This window comes from Acyrthosiphon pisum, chromosome A1 (genome assembly GCF_005508785.2).
Source record: "Acyrthosiphon pisum isolate AL4f chromosome A1, pea_aphid_22Mar2018_4r6ur, whole genome shotgun sequence".
NCBI lineage: Eukaryota > Metazoa > Arthropoda > Insecta > Hemiptera > Aphididae > Acyrthosiphon > Acyrthosiphon pisum.
In genome coordinates, this window is record NC_042494.1 from 66525554 (window position 1) to 66547058 (window position 21505).

The following is a 21505-nucleotide window of genomic DNA, read 5'->3' on the forward strand; positions in this document are numbered from 1 at the left end:
TTAAAGTTTTGGGTTATATAAAGCATAATATTAAAATAAGTTACGTTCATATTTTTAACAAAGTGTATTAGAGCAATGTAAATAATATATTGTATATAGTAAGTACTAAGTACCATAGACTAGGCATTCATAATGAATTATTAATCAACAATCAACAATAATACATATTATAAAATATATGGAATTGTATTTATATTTATAAATATTATTGGTCAATATTAAAAACAAAAATTAGGTACTTTATTATATAAAAAAAAACAAAATTAATTATTATTAAGTACACAGTTTTTAAAAAAAAACTATATTACATAAAATAAACAAATCAAATAAATATTATTAATTTCTATAAAAATGTAATTGTTTATATAAATCAAAACCAAACATACATTAATTTAAAAATTTAAAATATAAAGAATGAATAAGAATACTAAAAATATTTAGTTTACGTAGGTAGTTAAGTATCTAAAAGTTACTAGTTATTTTCTTAATGGTATTTAAAAATATATTTACAATTTACCCGATGGTTTAACAATATTGAGTAGATACTCACCGTGGAGGAATAAACTTAATGGAAAGCACAAAGTTGTTATTTAACAATTAAATTGAAACCGTGCATGACATATCGCTCACTATTTCAACAGTCCAAAAATGGTAAATTAACACATATTTATGAGTGTGCATGAATTTAAAACACAATTAATATAAAAGATAAATATTACAGATACCAGAAAATTAAGGCAAGATTCATTACAATACAATAGTAAGAGAATTAATATATATATATATATATATGTTAAATCAAAGGTTAAATTCATACAAAAATAAAATGTTAACATATTTTTCCTTAACAATATTCCCAACTAAGACATAAATAAAAACTATAAAATACCAGTTTATAAGTTTGTAAAGTAAATACTATTGGATGGACATAATGTCAGGGCAATTTAATTAATACTATTGTTCATCGGTTTTCAAGCAATAATACAAATGTATTGAAACAATAATATACTAAATACAAGATATTTTTTATTAAATAAATCGAATAAAAACTTTGAGCAATGCATGAACAGCTTTAATAATGGGTTTGTTCGAAGTTTAACTATTTAAGGAATGCATTCAGGAACAGTTACTGTTGAAATTGCAAATTTAATTTGCTAATAACTAACAATTATAAATTATGGTTTTCTGAAATTTAAATTAACTTTTATTGAGAAAAAAAGTAAGCTTAAAAAACAATAATAACACTTTTAACATGTGTTATGTTAATGCTATATAAACTTAAAAAGAAAAATATGGCAATTTTTTGGAAATAAAGAACAATACTTCACAGTTGTCATTATCAATTAAAATTAAATGCTGTTATTACTGGAATGAATAAAATAGTCAGTTGGCGTTTGCTTAAAAATTACGATTTTGATAAATTTTAGGCAGTAATATTCATTTATATTTGGATTACACAATATTGAGCTTCATTTGTTTAAAACCTAAACAAACACTATGGAAATGAAAAACAATTTGCCTATAATAAATGTATAAATACTTACAAATTATTTCATTACTTAAATAATGTGTGTATATTTATTTATAAACGCATATTACAATGTTCAATGATTGGATAAGATTATTAAGACTATATCATTAAAACTAAGGTAGTAAAAAATAAAAAGAATATTGTTATGATAAATGTGGTATGCACACATTATTGGTAACAAGTTTGACAGTCCAAATTACATTACAACTGTTCAAACAAGATTGTACCCGATTCATACAACTTGGTCAAATAATAATTAGATAAATAATAGTAATAAATAATAATATGATTATATACATATTATTATGGCACTATTCGTTTCAGAATAATCCTTTTTTCTTGATTTTTTTCTCTTTTCCATCAGTAGTTCTGAAACACAAGTTAACTATATTGTATCAATCTGATTTATTAACTAATAATTTATAATAATGTATGTAAGAAATATGACATACTCTCTCTCTAATGATCGCCTTCTCAGTTCGTCAAGACTTATACCACTGCTAGATTCCCAGTCTCTGATTTCTAATTCAAGTTGTCGACGTCTTTCATCCAATTCACTAGCTTCAGATTCTAATCTCTTCAACATTTGTTCGTTCTTTTGTTGCAACTGTTGAAAAAAAATTTTTTTATATTTTTTGAACTAAATCATAGTAAAAAACAAACACTAACAGCAATTTCTGAATCTTTGAGTTTCTGTTTTTTTTCTTTGACTTTCATCTCAAACACTTGTTCCATTTCAGTTTCCATTTTTTTAAGTTTGGCATCATGATCACGTTTCTCGTCTTCCATTTGGGCTAATGGATTCCTATCATTAAAAACGACAAAAACAAATTATGTACATTCAAATACAACAGGCTTAAAATGATATACCAATTACAATGTTTCTTTATAATCTTAATTTGTTGTAAATTTATTGGACTAATTTTTGGATGAGAGAAAAGTTATTGTTTCTTTCATACTATTAACTGAAACTTACCAAACGGCAACGAATGAATTGTTGATTGCTCCTGGGGCGCACGAGCTGGACCAGTGTGTAAGAAAATAATAATAATTTTTTTTAATTGATATTATAAACATAATCAGTATAATGGTTTTAAAAAAGCTTGTGTTCACATAAAAAAGCGTTCAATGCTATGAACTACAAAATACTAATCTAATTACATTTCTTATGAGACAAGAATTATGATTAAGAAGTTCTTAACAATTTCCAACTTATATTCATAAATTAATATTTGAAAATGTCATTCACTAATAACATTATATTTTATAAATTTTCTTTTTTCTCATGATACATATTTATTTTAGTAATTTTTAGAGTCATCTCTAGGGATAGGCGATTAAAATGCATGTTTAACTAATATCCTAGTTTAACTACTAACAAATCAATCAATCAAATAAACAAGTAATATTTGTATCAAATATTAGGTATTAGACGATCAACAAATTATGTAACAAATGCAATAATTAATTAATGAATCAAATTATTTGATTATTTTTAAGCGATTATTGTATAATAATTGGCGTACTCCACTAATCTGTCATAAATTTCTTAACAGACTTTAGTAAATGACCAATCAAAAGAATGATTGAATTTTCATTAATATAATTAATTGTCACAATGCCATATTATTATGTATATACTTTGTGTCTCATTCTCATACAAGAGTAATCTCTGATGGTGGGCTTATGCACATGGTAGTGGAAAGGGAGTGGATAACACACACTAAGTGCTATCACTTTATTATTATTACAAACGCCTAGCTTGCGGTTTGCTAAAATTAACATGGCAGAGCTTTTTTTCAGCCGCAGCCAAATGTTGAAAATAAAAACTGATTTATTTCTGACCAAAACGGACGAAAATCAATTTCTGCCTGATATTACTCATGTAAGTATATGACAAAAGTATAAAAGAAAATTTGTATTTCCCATTAAAATCTATTTTACTAAGATATTTCCGTAATATAATATAATATAATATCTCTATGCTATATTTAACTTATGTTTCATCTTAATTTAATTTTATAAAATAAATTAAAATTATCTATTATACTGCATTATACTAAAAACATATATTATATATAATAATTAATAAGAAATAAGAAAATATTGAATGAACAACTAATGAACAATATTTTTAACATTCATAAATGTTTACATCAGTATATCAAATAAAACTGTGATGCATGTTTATTTTTTATGTTAATAACATAATAAACAATATTATGTTTTTTTTTATCAACCTTTGTCGACAAGAGATCTAAAAATATAAAATATTTTGATGACCATCTTCAACTACATTTTGGAAACATTATGAAACAATAATACACCTAACCTACTACACAAGCAAAATATTATTTTTAAAATAAAATAAATATTTTAGAAACAACTAATATACCTACACACATACCTATATTGGTTAGGGTTTTTATTTAGCACTTCAGTATACTGAAATTCTACATTTAAATTAATTTACAGCATATTTAGACTTGAGACAAGAAAAAGTTATTTTTTATGGTCAAAAAGCCCATGCAAAACAAATAAAATAGCAAACAAAACAAATATTTTAAATGGTTATGATGAAATTAAATATATTTATGCAACTATTGTAATTTTTTCGAGGGTCTCATCCAAAAATCAGCCAAATAAATTATAAACAGATATTATTTGGATATATAGAAGATGGGATATTCTATAAATATGAAATGGGGCGCAAACCACAACCTTGAAAGGCTATCAAACTTGATTACTCATAGATCATAATATATTAACTCACTTAGTCATTCCTTTAGGACCATCGGCTGAGAAGCAAGCCAATTTTCTAAATCTGAAGTTTTCGTAATGCACATTACTAGTCACTTCTTTTAGATCTTGTAAATGTGTTCTCAATAACATATTTCTCAAGGCAACAAAATCACAATGATCAAGATTTTCCACTAGAAAATATAAATACAAACAAAAATTATTCATTACCTATCATATTTGAAGTGAACTTGAGTGTGTTTACCTTCAACTAAGCCCCAAGGATATTTTCGACCACGTACTTTCTTTCCATCCACTTCATGAACTTCGGTTGAACCAACTACAGCAAATGGTACACGTGCTTTAAGCTTTTTTAAATTTTCTCGATCTTCGTCTTTGTCAGAATCGGGGAAGTCGTAAATTTTGATTTTATGCTGAGCAATTTCTTTTAAAATCTAATAATAATAAAAATAGTTTATATAGAATATTAAACATGGTTTATCGTGTAAATATAAATTAACATGTGTGAAAAAAATGTAAACCTGTTTTTTGTACTCTGTCACTTCATCTGGAGTCATTGTATCTGCTTTGGAAATAATGGGAATTATATTCACTTTGTCATGAAGTCTCTGCATAAACTCTACATCTAATGGAGTCATTCCATGACTATTTGACTCCAAAAAATATAAGCAACAATGTACACGGCTATCATGTTGTACTTTTCTATTAACTCTGGATTCAGCATTTAAATATTCTTCATACCTAGCAATATCAAAAAGACAATTAAAATATCATGCATTATAATTGAATGACATGTGAGGTTAATAAAAATGTATATTTACCTGGACTCAATATACTCGAGCACCGGTTGCCAACAATCTGAATTATCAACAGCATCACCAAACCCTGGTGTATCAACTACCGTAAGTGAAAGATTAACACCTTTTTCTTTTAACATACATCTGTTAGTTTCAACACGTACGGTTTTACCAACACGTAAAGAGGGACCCGGATGTTCTTTGCCATATATGTCAGCTAAGAACATTGTGTTAATTAGGGTGGATTTTCCAAGACCCGATCTACCTATAACAATGTTTAGATTAAAATCTAACCTAAAAAACACCTGACACCTGTTGACACGTGAAATACTAAATGGCCAGTAGGTAGGTATGATATGTAGTAAATACAAAAAATATAAAACAAAATTTAAATCTGTGCAAAATTTTAGTAAACTTACCAACAACCATGAGAGTAAATTCAAAGCCTTTCTTTACAGCTTTGCGATATACTTGATTGGGTAAATTGGCAAATCCAACATATCCATCTAATTTTTTCACTTTTCTATCATTAACCTTTCCAGTACCTGATTGATCTGTTTTTAAAAGTTTTTCTTTATTTTCTGTAGGCTCCATCGATGACTCGACTATTAATTTAAAATCGAAACATAATTTAAATGAAATAAATAACAAAAATCATAAGACTTACGTTTAACAACAACAGGTACTCTTGGTAAATTCATTGGAGCAGTTGATGGTAAATTTGTACTTTGATTGGTTTTTATACTGGTAACAGAGTTCTGATGGGGCACCGGAGAAGTTGAATTGGCATTTGATTGAACAGTAGACGGAGTTCCACTGTTTGCCGATACGTCATTCTTGAAGAATAACTCTCGTTTGCTTTGTAACTAAACAATTAATAGTAAAGATTAAATATTTTAAAAAGAACAACAAAAAAATTAACTCTAACATCGTTTTGAATAAAATTAATCAAATGCTTAATATCCTACAATCTTAAAATATTTTATATATTCCCCAACACTAAATTATACCAAATTGTTCATGTTAAAGTAACGATTAAATATTTGTATAATTAAAAGTATTTAAAAATCAATGATGCTAATTATTGGTAATTAATAATCTCATAATGTTAAAGTAGCTATATATTAATCCACTATGGAAAATAATAATTTAATGTGTATTATATATAATATGTATAAATGCTAGAAAAATTATGTGTACACTTAAAAATTTAATAATTATTGTGTCAAAAAGCCGAATAACCAATATGTCAAATACATGCATTAAAAGAGGTATTCAAATAAAGAATCTTATATATTATTATGGGGCATGAAACTATGATTTCGTACAAACCAATTACTTGGTAACTTGGGCGCAATAAATACAATTAAAAGGCTCAAGGGTGGTTGATTAAGAGTTATGACTTATGTGTGATGCTGTGGAAAAATAGCTAATCCACAAAAAACTATACTCTTGAGAAGGATATGGATAATAAATACTTAATGGTAGGTAATAGGTATGTTAACCATAAATTAAGATTAAATATTTGCAAGGTATAATAGTAACCAAAACACCGCATCAGCAATATGGTATAAAAATAATCGTAACACATACTAAATAGGTACCTATAATTGAATAATTATTAATTTTAAAATATATAATAAATTATAATAATAATTAACAATTTATAAAGTAGATGCGACGATTTAATATTTATACAATATTATAAATTACAATGACTGACAGAATCTATATTCTATAGATATTATTCACCATAGTACCATATACACATATTTCTTTCTGTTTACTATTATGCAGTATGCATATTAAATTTTATCTCTGTTCATTACTCAAGCTTGACTTATTTTCACACACACGCACGCACGCACGCACGCACGCAAGTATAATACGAGTATAAATTAAATATACTAGAAATAAACATGTGTAATATAATATTATGATAAACAATAATGAGTTTATAAATATTAACAACTCTAATAAAAATGTATCACAACTAATTAAATGATTAAACATATTATTTTGCGACCAATACAGTGGTCCAAGAGTGACGCAAGTCAAATGATCATGCACGCGTGATATGCCGTGTAATTAATTTTTTAACCTTTTTTAACTTATCTTCTATTAAGACATTAAGTCATAAAACTAATAATTTATTACAATTTATCAATATGTATTTCAAAATTGGGAACAATGTTATATTTTTATAAATCTCGTACCTACAATATATAACAAACTATTTCACGTACGATAATATTTTGAGTACATTTTGTGCAGTTACAAAACTATTTGAAAAACCCTGATGAAAATATAATCCCCGAAAATATTCCATGATTGTGCCGAAATCAATTCAGTGGGTTTACACAAAATCTTTACTCAATCACGTTCCAGAAAAATCACAATGGCATTATAAGATTCTCAAACATAATGAAATAGCTTATCCGCTTATCACTGCCACACTCATAATGTAATTTATTATATTTTCGACACATGATTTGAATTACGTTTTATAGGCGCAACACTATCAAACATTAAATGCATGATGTATAAATTGTATACTAAAATAGTTTTATACTTTTATATACCTATAATATTAAATGTATTTTGAGGTAAAGAATACCTTTTCATATACACCAATTACATTAAACTGACTTACATTTTTTGGATCACTATAGAATAGATTAAATTAAAAATGAATAGTAATATTGAAGACATAAATTACAATAATAAGATTAATTGTTAATAGACGTAATGTCCTCAAAACCAACCTATATGAAACATAAAATGTAACAAAGTAAGTTGTAATTAATAATTTTATGATAAAATTATAAATTTACCTACATTGACTTCTAGCTAATAACATTGAAATACCAACAAATATTTAAGAGAGAAATAGAGAATAACAGTTAACAATAATTAATCAATAATATTTGTCTGTAGTTATAGAAACAATGTTATTTTTACATGATTTCAAGTTCCAATTATTTTGTGTACCTAAGCGCTATTAGAAAGTATTCAAACTATATTTTTTTTATGGATATACACGGGTAAATAAAATAAAATAACGTCATTAAAATGACTAAATAATACAAATATTATTATTTATAACATTAATCCGGAAAAACTATGATCTCAATCATGTATGTTTGACGACCACATGATGAATTATACTACAATGGTTCTATTGACAAATTTAATTTTCTCACAACTTCATATCATTTAAAAATAATCTTTATTTTAATGTACAAAGGCGTGGTTAATATTATAATTAGAGCGCGGTGACGTAATTTCTATGGAGAAGCTAGTAACACAGAAACAGAACACATGTGAAGAAACCTTAATAGGGGTTAAAACAAGAAGTCTGGGTGTAACCAAGGTGACATTCCCCCAAAAAAAAAAAATGATTACGATACTTCGATTATTACACATACCACAAATATTATAAATAAATATTGCTGAAAATGTAGCTATTAATTTGAGTAAGTAAGTGAATTGATTAATTTAATTTTGTTCACAGGAATGAAATAATATATTTATATATTATATTATGTGTTATTGGTTGAAGAAGTAAAATTTGTGATAGTTTTTGGAACATTGATTTTTTATTTAGATTTGACCGATTTAAGAGATTTTTTGTACTTTTAGTAATTGGATATTTTAGGGTATGTATAGTCAGTAAGTATGTTATCCACACAGTATTAGATCAGGCCATGGCCTGATTGACCTGAACCGTTTTTACTTGTTTCGCCTATGATAATAGTATTAATAATATACTTAATAAACAAAATCCAAACAATTTTTAATTAAATGTAAAATACTGTTGAATATATGTTTCAAATAATTACAAATAGTTACAAATCAAAAGTAAAACAACAAATTTCAATCAATTTGATTAATGTGGTGGGTGGAACACGCATGAAGTTAGCCCCTCATTGAGAAAATAGTTTCAACTTATAAACAATGAAGTTACACAAACTCTAAAAAATCAGGTCGCAAATCATTTGGAAAATGTGTTATGAAGCGGAGACGCTATAACTAAATACGTCATAATTACGTATTCATTCCAGTGTAAATATTATCATTGATTGCAAATACTATAGTACTTGTCAGGCAACCAGACGCTAAATCGTACGCCACGCAATGTTTGGCGACTGGCGAGTAGGTTCCTACTCGCCAGTATTTTATGTCATTATAAATTATTATAATTACAGGGATTAAAACCTATATTCGATACTGATTTTGAATACCGGTTAAAACCGTTAAAAATCGAAATCGAAACGGAAAAAATGAATACCGGTATCCGAAACCAAAATCGGAAAAAATCGATACCGGTATACGAAACCGAAACCGAAATCGAAAAAAGTCAATACCGGTATCCGAAACCGAAACCGAAGTCGGAAAAAATCGATACCGGTATCTGAAACCGAAATCGGAAAAAATCAAAACCGGTATCTGAGACCGAAACCGAAAAAATTGTTTTCGGTTTCATGCCCTGATTATAATAACCCCAAATAACACATTTAATGATAAGGTGAATATGGAAAATATATTTTAAAAGTTAAAACAAATTTTTTTTTTATATTTCTTAATAATAATAATTGTTCTCCATTATTTTAACGGTAGCACACGAAATGTTTTGTTTTCATGATTAAATTTGTCGCATACGTTTCCCTCTCTATGTTTATTGGCTATATTTTCTGTAGGATATTGTTTGTAGACACATTAAATAATCTTCATTTAGAACAGCTTCGTGGATTGAAATATCTCTAAAATATAACTTAGCATAAGAGCATCTCTGAGAAATGCATGTACTATTGCACTATACATTGTAATATTGCATACTTTAAAAACATTCCTATATGTCCATCAGATACCGAATGATAGAAACCACATAATGTATTTTTCAGCAACAATATGCAAACAGTTAACTACACTAACCAACCAGCAATGTCGAAATTCGATCAAATTCGTAGATATTAATGAAAAACGCCTTCAACGATTTTATCGTTGGCGCCTGTCTCGTCCAAAACTATACTTTTCTGTTTCCCACAACAATTATTATGCCGTAAAAATAGTTAGCAAACAAGGTTATAAACCATATTTGAGTTTTATTTAGCCAAGGAACACTTAGTGGGTGATTGATATCTTCTTTTTGAGATTGAATTTTAGTTCGGCACCTACATACAAATTATTAAATATCACATGCGTATTTATTAAACAGTTATAATATGTCATGTACTCACGTGGAACAATTAATGTCTCAAAAAATAATGTTTTATATTTGAGTTCAATAAAATATACTTAATTAATTTGTATTTAAAAAAAATATATTTATACTTAATATAGGAATGTACCTAATTAATTTACTACAATATTAGGTACACATCAAAAATGTTTTTCATTCAAAATATAATACCTAACAAATATAATATTATTGAGTACCAACTTACAAAAAAAATATGTTTCACTCAACGGTAATATAATACTGATAATGTTATGTATATTTTATTATAAATCCAAGAATATTAAATTTGTCATTTTCCAGACAAAACCCCGACAACGGCAATAAAAATCTTGGTACTGTAATTATTCACCTATCAGTAACTAATAACTAATAACTAACGAGTAATAAGTAACAACTAATAACTATATTAGCTATGGCCGCTGATGACTATGATTTCATTAAATAAAAATCGAGATAAAAATAATATTTATCGACATTGTATGTGCTTAGAGTATTGTATTCAAGTGCAAACATAATTTTAGATATTAATGATATGGATCATTAATCTATACGTCATTATACTATATAAATCAATAAAATGTTTACTGATACTAAAATATAAAATAATGAGCTCATTGCATAATAATTATATTATGCGTCTCATTTAGCTTTTACCATAGATACAATAAATTAATATTCTACCATTCATTAAAATAAGTATAACTTATACATAATATATTATAAAGTATCCAATTTTATTTTTCCAACTAGAAAGTGTATTATGAATAAAATACTTCTATTTTTATCATAAGTATAATTATTTATTTATTTTTATAACGAATATGTTTATTTATTATAAATAATAATATAATATTCATCATAATCAATTTTACGTTGGTAAATAGAATAATAGATATAATTTCAAGTGGAATACAAAAATATATTATATAAAACCGTTATTTTTTTTTTATTGATGTTGTAAGTAACGATGGGTTTTGCTATGAAAGTCAGAAAATTGAAAAAAAAATGAAAGCGGCAAATTCTACAAAACAAAATTGTTAAAAATTATTATTACGAAAATTAACAGCACGTGGTGTCACAGTGTAAGGATCAAGGTTAAAATCAAATAAGCGAACACACCGAGAACCGTTCTTGAATATTAGTCAGCTGTGGTCGCCATGGTGACGCTTACGCACACGATCGATTTTTCTCCCCTGGAAAAGCAACCAAAATCAACAATACTGTTCAGAGCAGCCCTCTGTAGTTTTTTTTACGTTTCAAGGTCAGTATTCTGTAAAATCGCTAGTACGAATCCAACTGCGGCGATGTTAGTAGCGTATCTCAATACGACAATACTTATGTATTACCTATACAAAGTTAGGTATACGTTATAACTTTAAGCAATTATGTAACTACAAAAACTATAAATATTTTAATTTATAACACTACGTGTCTGCATTACTGTAATATGACATAACTACATACGTACCTACCATATTGTTTTTACATGGTAAAGGTATACACAATGTACCAAACTTAATAATAATTATAACAATACTAGACTACTTAGACTATTACAACAGTAATACCTAATGGGTATTCTTCACTTATAAAATTAAAACCTAGTGAAACAAATTAAACACTAATCGACATTACAATGTTAAAACAAATAATACAAACAACTTTGATGGATCCAAATTAAAATTAAACAAATGTAAACATAGGAATCTGAATAACAAATACAATATGTGGCAATAAAAAAATATATAATAGTAGGTATACCTACCTATAATATTAAATTAAAATAGAGTATTCATAAAACAATTTGAAAAATATTAATATTTACTAATGCTATACGTCAAGATCGTCAAGTCACCAAACGTGGATACAAATTGAATCTGACAGACCATATTATACACATAGATTTCCTTAGAATGTATACGTCACGTACATGATATTAAAATATGTGTTTAAAATGCATGTTTTTTAACTCTCTTATAAGAGTACACGATTATCGAATGTTCTAAAAAAAAACTACTGATAAGACAGTACGAAACGTTTAATGTTATACAAACGTACAACAATAGCAAGCCAAAATGAATGATCCAATATGATTTAAATTTGCACGAGGCTATTGAACAAAGCGAAAATTTAGAAATTTTAGTACCTAGTGTAATAAAAACCACAAAGTTTTACATTATGATTGCACTACATAGCGAAAAAAATAATGCGATCTTCAGTTGTAAACAGCAGCTGCTGCTATTAAGATTATTGTTTAAGTATAAATAAAACTACGGTTAATTAACTAAAAAAAGAATATGAGAGAAACACATATATTCATAAAATATGAATCTAACCACTAATACGCAAAAAAAGTGGCATATTGGCATCTATGAAATACTAAGGTCCAGAAAAAATAAAACAGAATTATCGTCAAGTGGAAACACTCAAAATGTTCTTTTAAGTTCTTTTAGTGGAATAAGCAAAAACCATAATTTTAAACAACCTTGAAACACTCGTTTTAGCGATAAAAATTATGCATACAGTCGACGAATTATTGAGATTTAAATGTTTCAATTTTGATAGTCAGTCTATTGCATGTGTTCTGTTAATATACAGCTTGGTACTCATTCAAGGGATCATAAAAAATATAAGCATCACACTGCCAACAAGGTACATAAACCTATATTTATCATTTATATGTATTATGTATGGATCAATTTTTTTTAATATTAGAAAAATACAAAAATATTGCTACATATTAAACTTTAAACTTTAAAAAGTATTCCTCAATATAGCTCAAAAGTTCGATTAAGTAAATATGTAGGTATAATACATTTTAAGCATTTATAATTACTCATTTTAAATTATGCCTCAAGAGCGACGTCTATTGATAAACACCACTAAAATTGTACGATTTCGCTTCACCTTCCCACTACGGTAATATTAGGTACCATTGAAAATATATAGCTTGTAAGTGTATGACTCATCATCTCGTTTAATATTAGAGTAATAAAGTCAAGTTTTTTAGAAATGTATTGCAACCATCGTGTATTGTATACCTCTTAAAACCTATTAGACTGATCCAGGTAGATGTATTAGTAAATACTTAAAGTGTTTGTATATTAGAAGTGCTTACTGTGTACGCACAAGCTATTTTTTACAGTTTTTACAAATATAAAATGTAACAAAAAATGAGTATAAGATAGTATTATAAGCAAAAAGGTGCACAATATAAAATGTACATTTTGTTAATTTTTAACTCTAAAATTCAAAAATGTATTTGTAATTGATCTATAAATCTCTAGTTTTCATTTCAGCAAAAAACAGTAGGTATTATTCTTATACCAATATTACAACAAGAATAAAACCTTGGACATTAAATTCGATTAAAAATGAAATATCCTTAAATTTATCTCACTATCGATTAGCCACTAACACTTTTTATCATTGATAACAAGAATCTATCATGTTCAGTTTGATAACAGTAAAACGATAAATTAAAATAATAGTGAACTAGTTGATTAAATAACTAGTACTAGTAGTAGTTCTTTAAATTTGGCACTTTCGTCAAGTTCACAAACTAAAATTATATCGTATTATAATTTTAAGTTATAACTGTGTTAATTGTACTAAACTGTACTAGTTAAAACTGTTTATTAATTATTAGACCATAGTACCATACAACTGTAGCACACATCGTTAAGGAAAATTCGAGAAAATAATATATAATATATTAATATCGTAACATTTATTATAATATGCAGATATTTTTCATAATGTATATCATTGATATAAATGAATATAGTAGTGACCTTATAGACTATAATATTATATAGTATCAGCAATTCTTACAAGAAAGAACCTTTATAATTACTAAAATTGTTTAAAAAGATTTGGAAATCATGGAAATGTCAAATATAATATAATATAATGCAGTAGAAATCTAAAGAGCTACATAGTACTGCTGTAGTAATAAACAATATAATATATAGCTCTCAGTGATATATCGATTTAAATAATAAAATATATTGGTCAGAGTGAATCACAGAAAAAAAATCCAAAGTATAAAAGTTAATACTTGTAGGATGCTTAGAATGAAGCAGTGCTAAAATAATAGCAATCTTTTTTAGATATGTAATAATTCAATGACATTCTAAAATACAACGAATTTACAAATAATCGAGCAAATAATAAAATAAGTAATTCGTAAATGAACCAATGACACAATATAAAAGCGTGATTACTTAATATTTTATTTTATTATTACAATTATTCTGCCGTCATAAGCCACTAAGCAGTAACTTTATTTTTGTCAAAATCGAGTTTTTGGTGTTTATCGATAGATATTTTAACCCTCTATCGATTCACGTAATAAAATTTAAGGTTTTTTCCCATTAAAAATACATATAAATTGATAAGAAAATGATTTAATAGGCAAATTAGCACTATGTCCCAATACTGTTTTATTGTTTCCTGAAAACTACGATTTTGGAGTTACTGCTTAATGGCTTATGACGGCAGTATTGATATTATCATTCAGAAAGCATAAAAAAATTAATTGTTGTAGGTACTGAGAATTTGCTTCATATAGTAAGGTGATGTATTTACAGAGATGTTTCGAAACACCGGTCGTCTACACAGATATACTATAAAATTATAAATACAAGTTAAAACTGCTTAATTTATGTTAAAAGAAGAGTTAAAACTTAAAATAAGTAATAACATACTGCATATTGATTTGATTATCAATTATTATAAAAATGTATCAGTTCCCTGAATGTCACTATACCTTACTGTCACTAAAATGTAACTAACCAACCAATAGAAAATGTAGTTTGTTATTTGGAAAATAAAACAAGTTTTATATTTAACAATCATGTGTATATTTGCGGGTGGTAAACATTCTTTGCGAATTCATAATTTCGAACGTTTAAATGTTTACTTTTAAAATCAATAAATCTTAACTTTTAATAAATGTCATAGAATTCGTTTTCAGTTTATAATGTGGACAGTTGAAAAACAAAACCAGACTAATAAATAGTTGTACTTAAAAAATATTCATTTAAATTGTTTATATTTTTAAACGTGAAATTTAATGTTTCTAACCTTTCACGCACAGTTAATCGACACGGTTATTATAACAATTTAAAATCGTAATATGTTCAGGGATATTAAATGACTGGGAACAGCGATAGTTCTTCACCGAAGAATAGAATGGACTAAAAATCAAATCCTAAATTGAAAAGTAATCTCCATTAGCTTAACATACCTCGGTATCGACTGATGAGTGTGTCATAATGACTAGTGACTACGCAACTATAGTTCCATGAAAACTCACAATATAATAAAAAATAACGATAAATCGATAAATTACTTTCTGGCAAAACACGTGTGACTCAAATAAACCAGTTTATAATAGTCGTATTATTGTGCTACTGTATGTCCGGTGTAAAATATATTATTCGCAATGGGAAGACCTCGTCGTCAAGTAGATGTGAAAGCTTCAGCGATACCGTTCAGAAAGGTCGCAGTAGCGTCTCCTCGTTGGTCGGTGTAATACAATTTACATCAAAGGACAATAACAGTGGGACCTCACAGCTGAATACAAACAAGGTGACATGCCGTTGGTATTGGAGTAAGTAATAATAATAAAAAAATGTACACTATATAGGGCAGATCGACCGCTGCAACGAAAACATATTTAACTATATACGGAGAGTTGAGTGACCGGGGTTTCACGTAGCTCTACATATTATAATAAGAATAATGATAATACAAATAAGATACATAATATATAATAAGAATAATAATCGCACAATAGATATGCGACACGTGTGCGAGTTTAATATTTTTTGACGATAATGGAAATTTCTTTATGTGTCCCTCAAACAATGCAATCGTATCTGTTGAGTATATCATTGGGCTCGAGCGTAAATCTCGGCCAGGGAAGTGGGTAAAACTCACCAATAAAATTCCAATTACTTAACAATCATTTGGAAAAATTATAAAAAAATCTACCGTTTTGATATGTAATCAATAGTTATACTTATACATTTGTAGTACCAGCTAGAAGAGCTTTAGACCGTATATCTTCTAAATTCTAGTAACCCCGCGCATATCCTCGACGGGGATTATCAAATTTGAATGTGAAAACGTGGGTTTGAAAAAATGGAGCAGACGAAACGCGGCGAAATTGCGAGTCAACACTTGTCGACATTACAGGTGGTGCACAAACACTGGTAATATAATAATTGATAAATAGTGTGATTATTGGCCAGCGTCTATATTATAATGAGTAATGACGGAACAACTGCAAACCGATTCAAATGTATAACACACGTTCACATATGGCAAGAACAAACAACACTGCAAAGTATCCGACAAGTGACGAGTGTGATATTATACTGATATGTGTGGAGCACGACATTGACGACAATTATATTACAATAGACTGAACGCCAAAAAAAGAGACAAACTACAATTCAACTTAACTTGGTTACATCGACGACACGACACGAAAATGTATAATAGTAAATAATAATTTATAATAGTATTTATAATAGTTGTAACAATATCGTCATCGTCGTCATATCTACCTACCAACGGATGATGAAAAGGGTAGAAAGAACATTAATAAAACTAATGAAAAAAACTGACGGGTTTCTCACGATTTATAATTATTATCATTCCATCTGGAATTTAAAAAATATATAGGTATACGACATGTTATTATATTTATACACGCGAGTGCAACGCCAGGCGTGTGTCGCTCTTTTTTTCGTTGCTAAAAGGGGAAGAATAAACTCGCGCGAAGCGGCAGAGAAAAATATAAGATAACATTATTATAACCGTTCTAGTACGAGTACAATATGTATTAACACTGTTCGAATAATCACTCCAGAGTTCACGGCTTCCGCGGCTCGAGTGTCTTATCTACGTCGATTTCCTGCACAATTTGTTGTTTCATTCCGACCAGCGCAAAAACACAATAATTATTGTTGAAGTACCTATAGCGAGCTTATATTGATTGCTATCAAAATATAACCAAATGAGTGTTTACACGTGTGCACAACACTAGTACACTACGCGATTGCATCCGTCGGTTGGAATATTATCACCGCAGACGTCGATTAGGTGGTTAATTAATTTAGCGACAATACCATATTACATGCGGTCGTCAGCGAAAGAATTCGATAACAAGACGTTTAAAAAATAATATACATATTATAAACCGACCGCCTCCATCGATCGACTTATATCAAGGTTGATTTATATACATGATATTATATTATAATGTGTCCACCTTGGTGGCATACATACGCAGCACTCGAGGCCCGAGGTGTAAAATAAGGATAATTGTTATTTCCAATCGATGGGAATTAGTGAATAACATAATTTTTTCGGAAAGATTTCAACGACACTACGACAGCATAATAATAATATTTTATACGATCGCGGTGTGTCGACGAATCGCACGTGACACGCCTTAGGTAAGGGTGTGACCTTTAAAAACTGATAGTTCTGGGGGGAGCGTGCGCCCCCGCGTGATCTCTACGGATCGGGAAAACAACACCCTACCACCCACCCAAAATACTATTACTCAAACCTAACCCCACGCAACAAAATATGCGGTGGGGCGCCCGCCCGGAAAAGACTACAACAAGAAAAGGCTTGCCTTGGTGCCGAGCACGGGTTTGGGCGCGGTGACTGGTGGCGGCGGTCCAGCCGGGGACGACTGGTGGTGCTGCTGGTGATCGTCAGACACTGCCATGGTGGCGGTGGACGAAGGCGGCGGCGGTCCACCCTGTTCGAAAATCCGCTGACGCTGGGCCAGGCGTTCCATGCTGGCCAAACGGTACGCGGCCGCCGCGCTCGGCGTGTACGACTTGGGCAACGTCGGCGGGGGCGTCGGTTTGGCTACTCCGCCGCCGTTGACGCCGTCGCCGCCGCTTTCGCCGTTGATCATAATATTATTAGTATTTCCCCACGTGAGGCAGCGACGACGACGACGAGAAATTAATTTTTTTCAAACGAGAACACTTGCGGTTCCGCGAACGACTGACGAGCGCGAAACACTAGTAGTACGTGACACCCTGCACACCTTACTGGAAACGTGCCACCCGCAACACGGGGGTAGAAGTCCCGCCGAATGCGTAGTCGGTGTTGTTAACGTCGTTGTAGTCGGTGCGTCGTCAAACGTGTGCACGACGCGAGCGCGATGTCTTAACTGCGCCGGCCGCGGATCGCTCGGTGCCTGCCGCCCGATGGGTATGAAGTCGGCGGCGGCGGCCACGGTCGTGAGCGCGCGCGCGCTTGGGGACGGCGGGATTTTGATGCCGGCGCGCGCCAGATGCCCCGTCGACGGCACAGTGTTGCCACACGGTAGGCGCGGTGCGACGTCTTCGTGAATAGAGCGCACGTCATATTTTTTTCCGACAATTATGTTATTATATTTACGATGATGACTATAATATTGTATCGCAAAAAAATAAATACACTAATACTATATCCATTCGCACACCACGTTCGGGGCATTTATAAATTGAAATATATTATATGTACACTTTAACTGGAGGTGACTATAGCATAACGAATTAACATATTTTGCAGAAATTAATACTAACACGACGGTAACCCATCGCCTTTTTTCGGTGTTTTGAATCACTCGTGATAAAAAAAAAACCGACGGGTTCCGACTTCCCACACATGTCATTCCATTAAAATAAAAATTTAATATGTGTATGGTATATACAGTTTGAAAACTCGATATGGATTAATTTTGTATACCTATTCAAATTTGTTATAATACCTACATTTTTTAAATATTATTGTTTAGGAATAAGAATTGATGATTTTATAAAATAATCATATTCAAACAAACCTACAGTAGTACCGTCTATTATTTGTGTAACCTAAATATGGTAAAAATTGTGTGTGCCTGTGTCCAAAATATTTGTATTATTCCTATAATATAATATGTACAATATAGTACATTGTACCTACAACCTACTTAAATATAAACTATACGTCATTCATCAAGAAATCGATAAAAATTCCATAGAATTATAATTCGCAAGATTAAAACTCACTCAGTTATTAAAATCAATTTTATAAAATAAAAAAATACCAATATTATACACTATTGATTTATGATATTTTTAAGAATATACCTATAGCTCCATTGTTAAAATCAAAAAATTACCTGTACAAAGAATCAACAATAGAAGAACTTTGCTACAGGAAACTTTTGGAGCACTTCATTATTTTAAAAAAATATGGTTAACAATTTATTGCTAATTAAATTAATTTAACATTACACTGTACGCTCAAAATCCAAATGATAAATAAACTTATACAACTTGGGGCTTTAAAAAACATAACCACAAGCGCAAGATCTGTAAAAATTATGTTGCTTGCTATGTATAATAATTATTATTATACGAGACATTTGAATGGAACTGCCAATTAGGAAAAACGTACTCCGCCATAGGAAGTAAACGATGGTATTTTACACTTAATGCAATGCAATCCTCCAATCGAGACAACGATAAATCAACATCACTACAACAACGGATTATTTTCTGTTAAGAAAGTACTGTCTGTATGACGCAAGAGATGATACGAGTAAAAAATAAAAAGTATAGATAGTATACTGGGAAATGTAAGGCTTCATTCGATCTAATAAAGAAATTCCCATGGGTCAATAATTTGTACTAGCTACAAGTTGTAACAAGAACCTACGAGCCATATATGTCAACATGTAGATACGATATACATAAAAATATAGAATGTATGTCTCAAACCAGAGAGGATATATTTTTTATAAATTTATAAATATATTAGTGTTGTAAAAAATGGCTTGATTTTAGCAAATATAAATTATAAGCATTCGATAATATAACAATGAATATTCTGAGAAAGTAGCTCAATAACGCCAATAATCTAAGGAATAATAAATACAGATGACATTTTTAAGATAAAGCAAACCTACTTAGCATGGTTCGACTACGAATAATAAAAACGAAATATTAATTTCATCGTCTCATTGACAGACTTTACAAAAACTAAAATTCTACACCGCATAAATTGCTGTTGAAAAATAAAAATACTACACCTACCCACCTAGGTACTTCTACAAATCGTTAGTTCTTTCAAATTATCTATACAATAATGGTTTAAATTATTACTGAATAAAATTAAATTATTCTTTAATGTTTGGTTTAGCTACAAATAACCTTTCATACGATTTTTTTTTATCATACACTTGCATTAATGTTTAGCAATTCAAGTATCCGTAATATTTAATCAACAGTAACAAATTATAAGTAAATCTTTTACTTAAAAAAGAAAATTCACATAACATTTTACAGTTTACAGAAATATGTTAGGTACCTACCTATACCTAACCATTATTCTACAACTATTTTTTTTTTAATTAGTTAATACGATAACAGAAAAAATTTAAAAAACACATTCCTAAAATCACAATAGGTAATTCAAAAAAGTCACATAATATAATCCACAATTAAAATTTAAAAAAACAAATGCCAATATCATTGATTGTAATAATTGCATAATATTATTGGTATGTAGGACGCGAATTTAAATTCAAATTGCATTTTTTTTTCTAAATGTCTTAAAAAATGCTTTTCAAGCACAAAATTTGTTTCATAGCTTAAAAATAAAAATTATTTTTTGCATTTATGTAATAATCAATAAAATGTGTTAAAAATTAAATTAAATTATTCCCCAACAAGTAACAAAAAAAAATTAATATTATATAAATGCATTAATTCATACATTTTTAATGAATTTGTCTTGTTTAAACATTTAAATCCACGCCCCAATAATAAGTATAAAACTAATAACAATATGTTATTATAAAACATTGAACGTTAGATGTATTTACAATAGTTGGACTATATTTTCATGTGCACATCCATGGATAGAAGCGTGAAGTTTCTAAACACTTATCTCGACCCTCCTCCATCTCTTCTAAGACTCTCCATCATCAACAAATCTAGTTGTAGGAGAGCGAGAGTACATAATATTATAGTCATATTATTTTAGCTACAAAATACAATAGTTAGATTAATTATACGATGACTAATCTACGGTTATTATAATAATTATACATCTGTTATTTCATTTAATTTGTCTTTATGTTTAACAAACACTGTGCGTCAATGCATA

At 28.9% G+C, this 21505-nt stretch overlaps 1 protein-coding gene across 6 annotated transcripts in view; it reads right to left on the reverse strand.

Annotated features, from left to right (window-relative positions):
- Window positions 1–163: 163 nt before the first annotated feature.
- LOC100159522 (septin-7) overlaps window positions 164–21505 on the reverse strand; it is a 27441-nt gene continuing 6099 nt past the window's right edge. For 4 of the 6 annotated variants that reach the window (XM_008182277.3, XM_016802350.2, XM_029487397.1 and 1 more), the window contains 10 exons: window positions 5756–5954; window positions 5508–5693; window positions 5113–5353; window positions 4813–5032; window positions 4536–4725; window positions 4305–4464; window positions 2508–2552; window positions 2201–2336; window positions 1984–2138; window positions 164–1900 (listed from right to left, as the gene is read on the reverse strand). In XM_008182277.3, coding sequence (XP_008180499.1) covers window positions 1852–1900; window positions 1984–2138; window positions 2201–2336; window positions 2508–2552; window positions 4305–4464; window positions 4536–4725; window positions 4813–5032; window positions 5113–5353; window positions 5508–5693; window positions 5756–5954 — 1581 coding nt within the window. In that variant the 3' untranslated portion in view covers window positions 164–1851. Of the gene's footprint in view, window positions 1901–1983; window positions 2139–2200; window positions 2337–2507; window positions 2553–4304; window positions 4465–4535; window positions 4726–4812; window positions 5033–5112; window positions 5354–5507; window positions 5694–5755; window positions 5955–17987; window positions 18592–21505 lie in introns of those variants that run through there. The other 2 variants (XM_003242731.4, XM_003242729.4) reach the window with 2 other exon arrangements.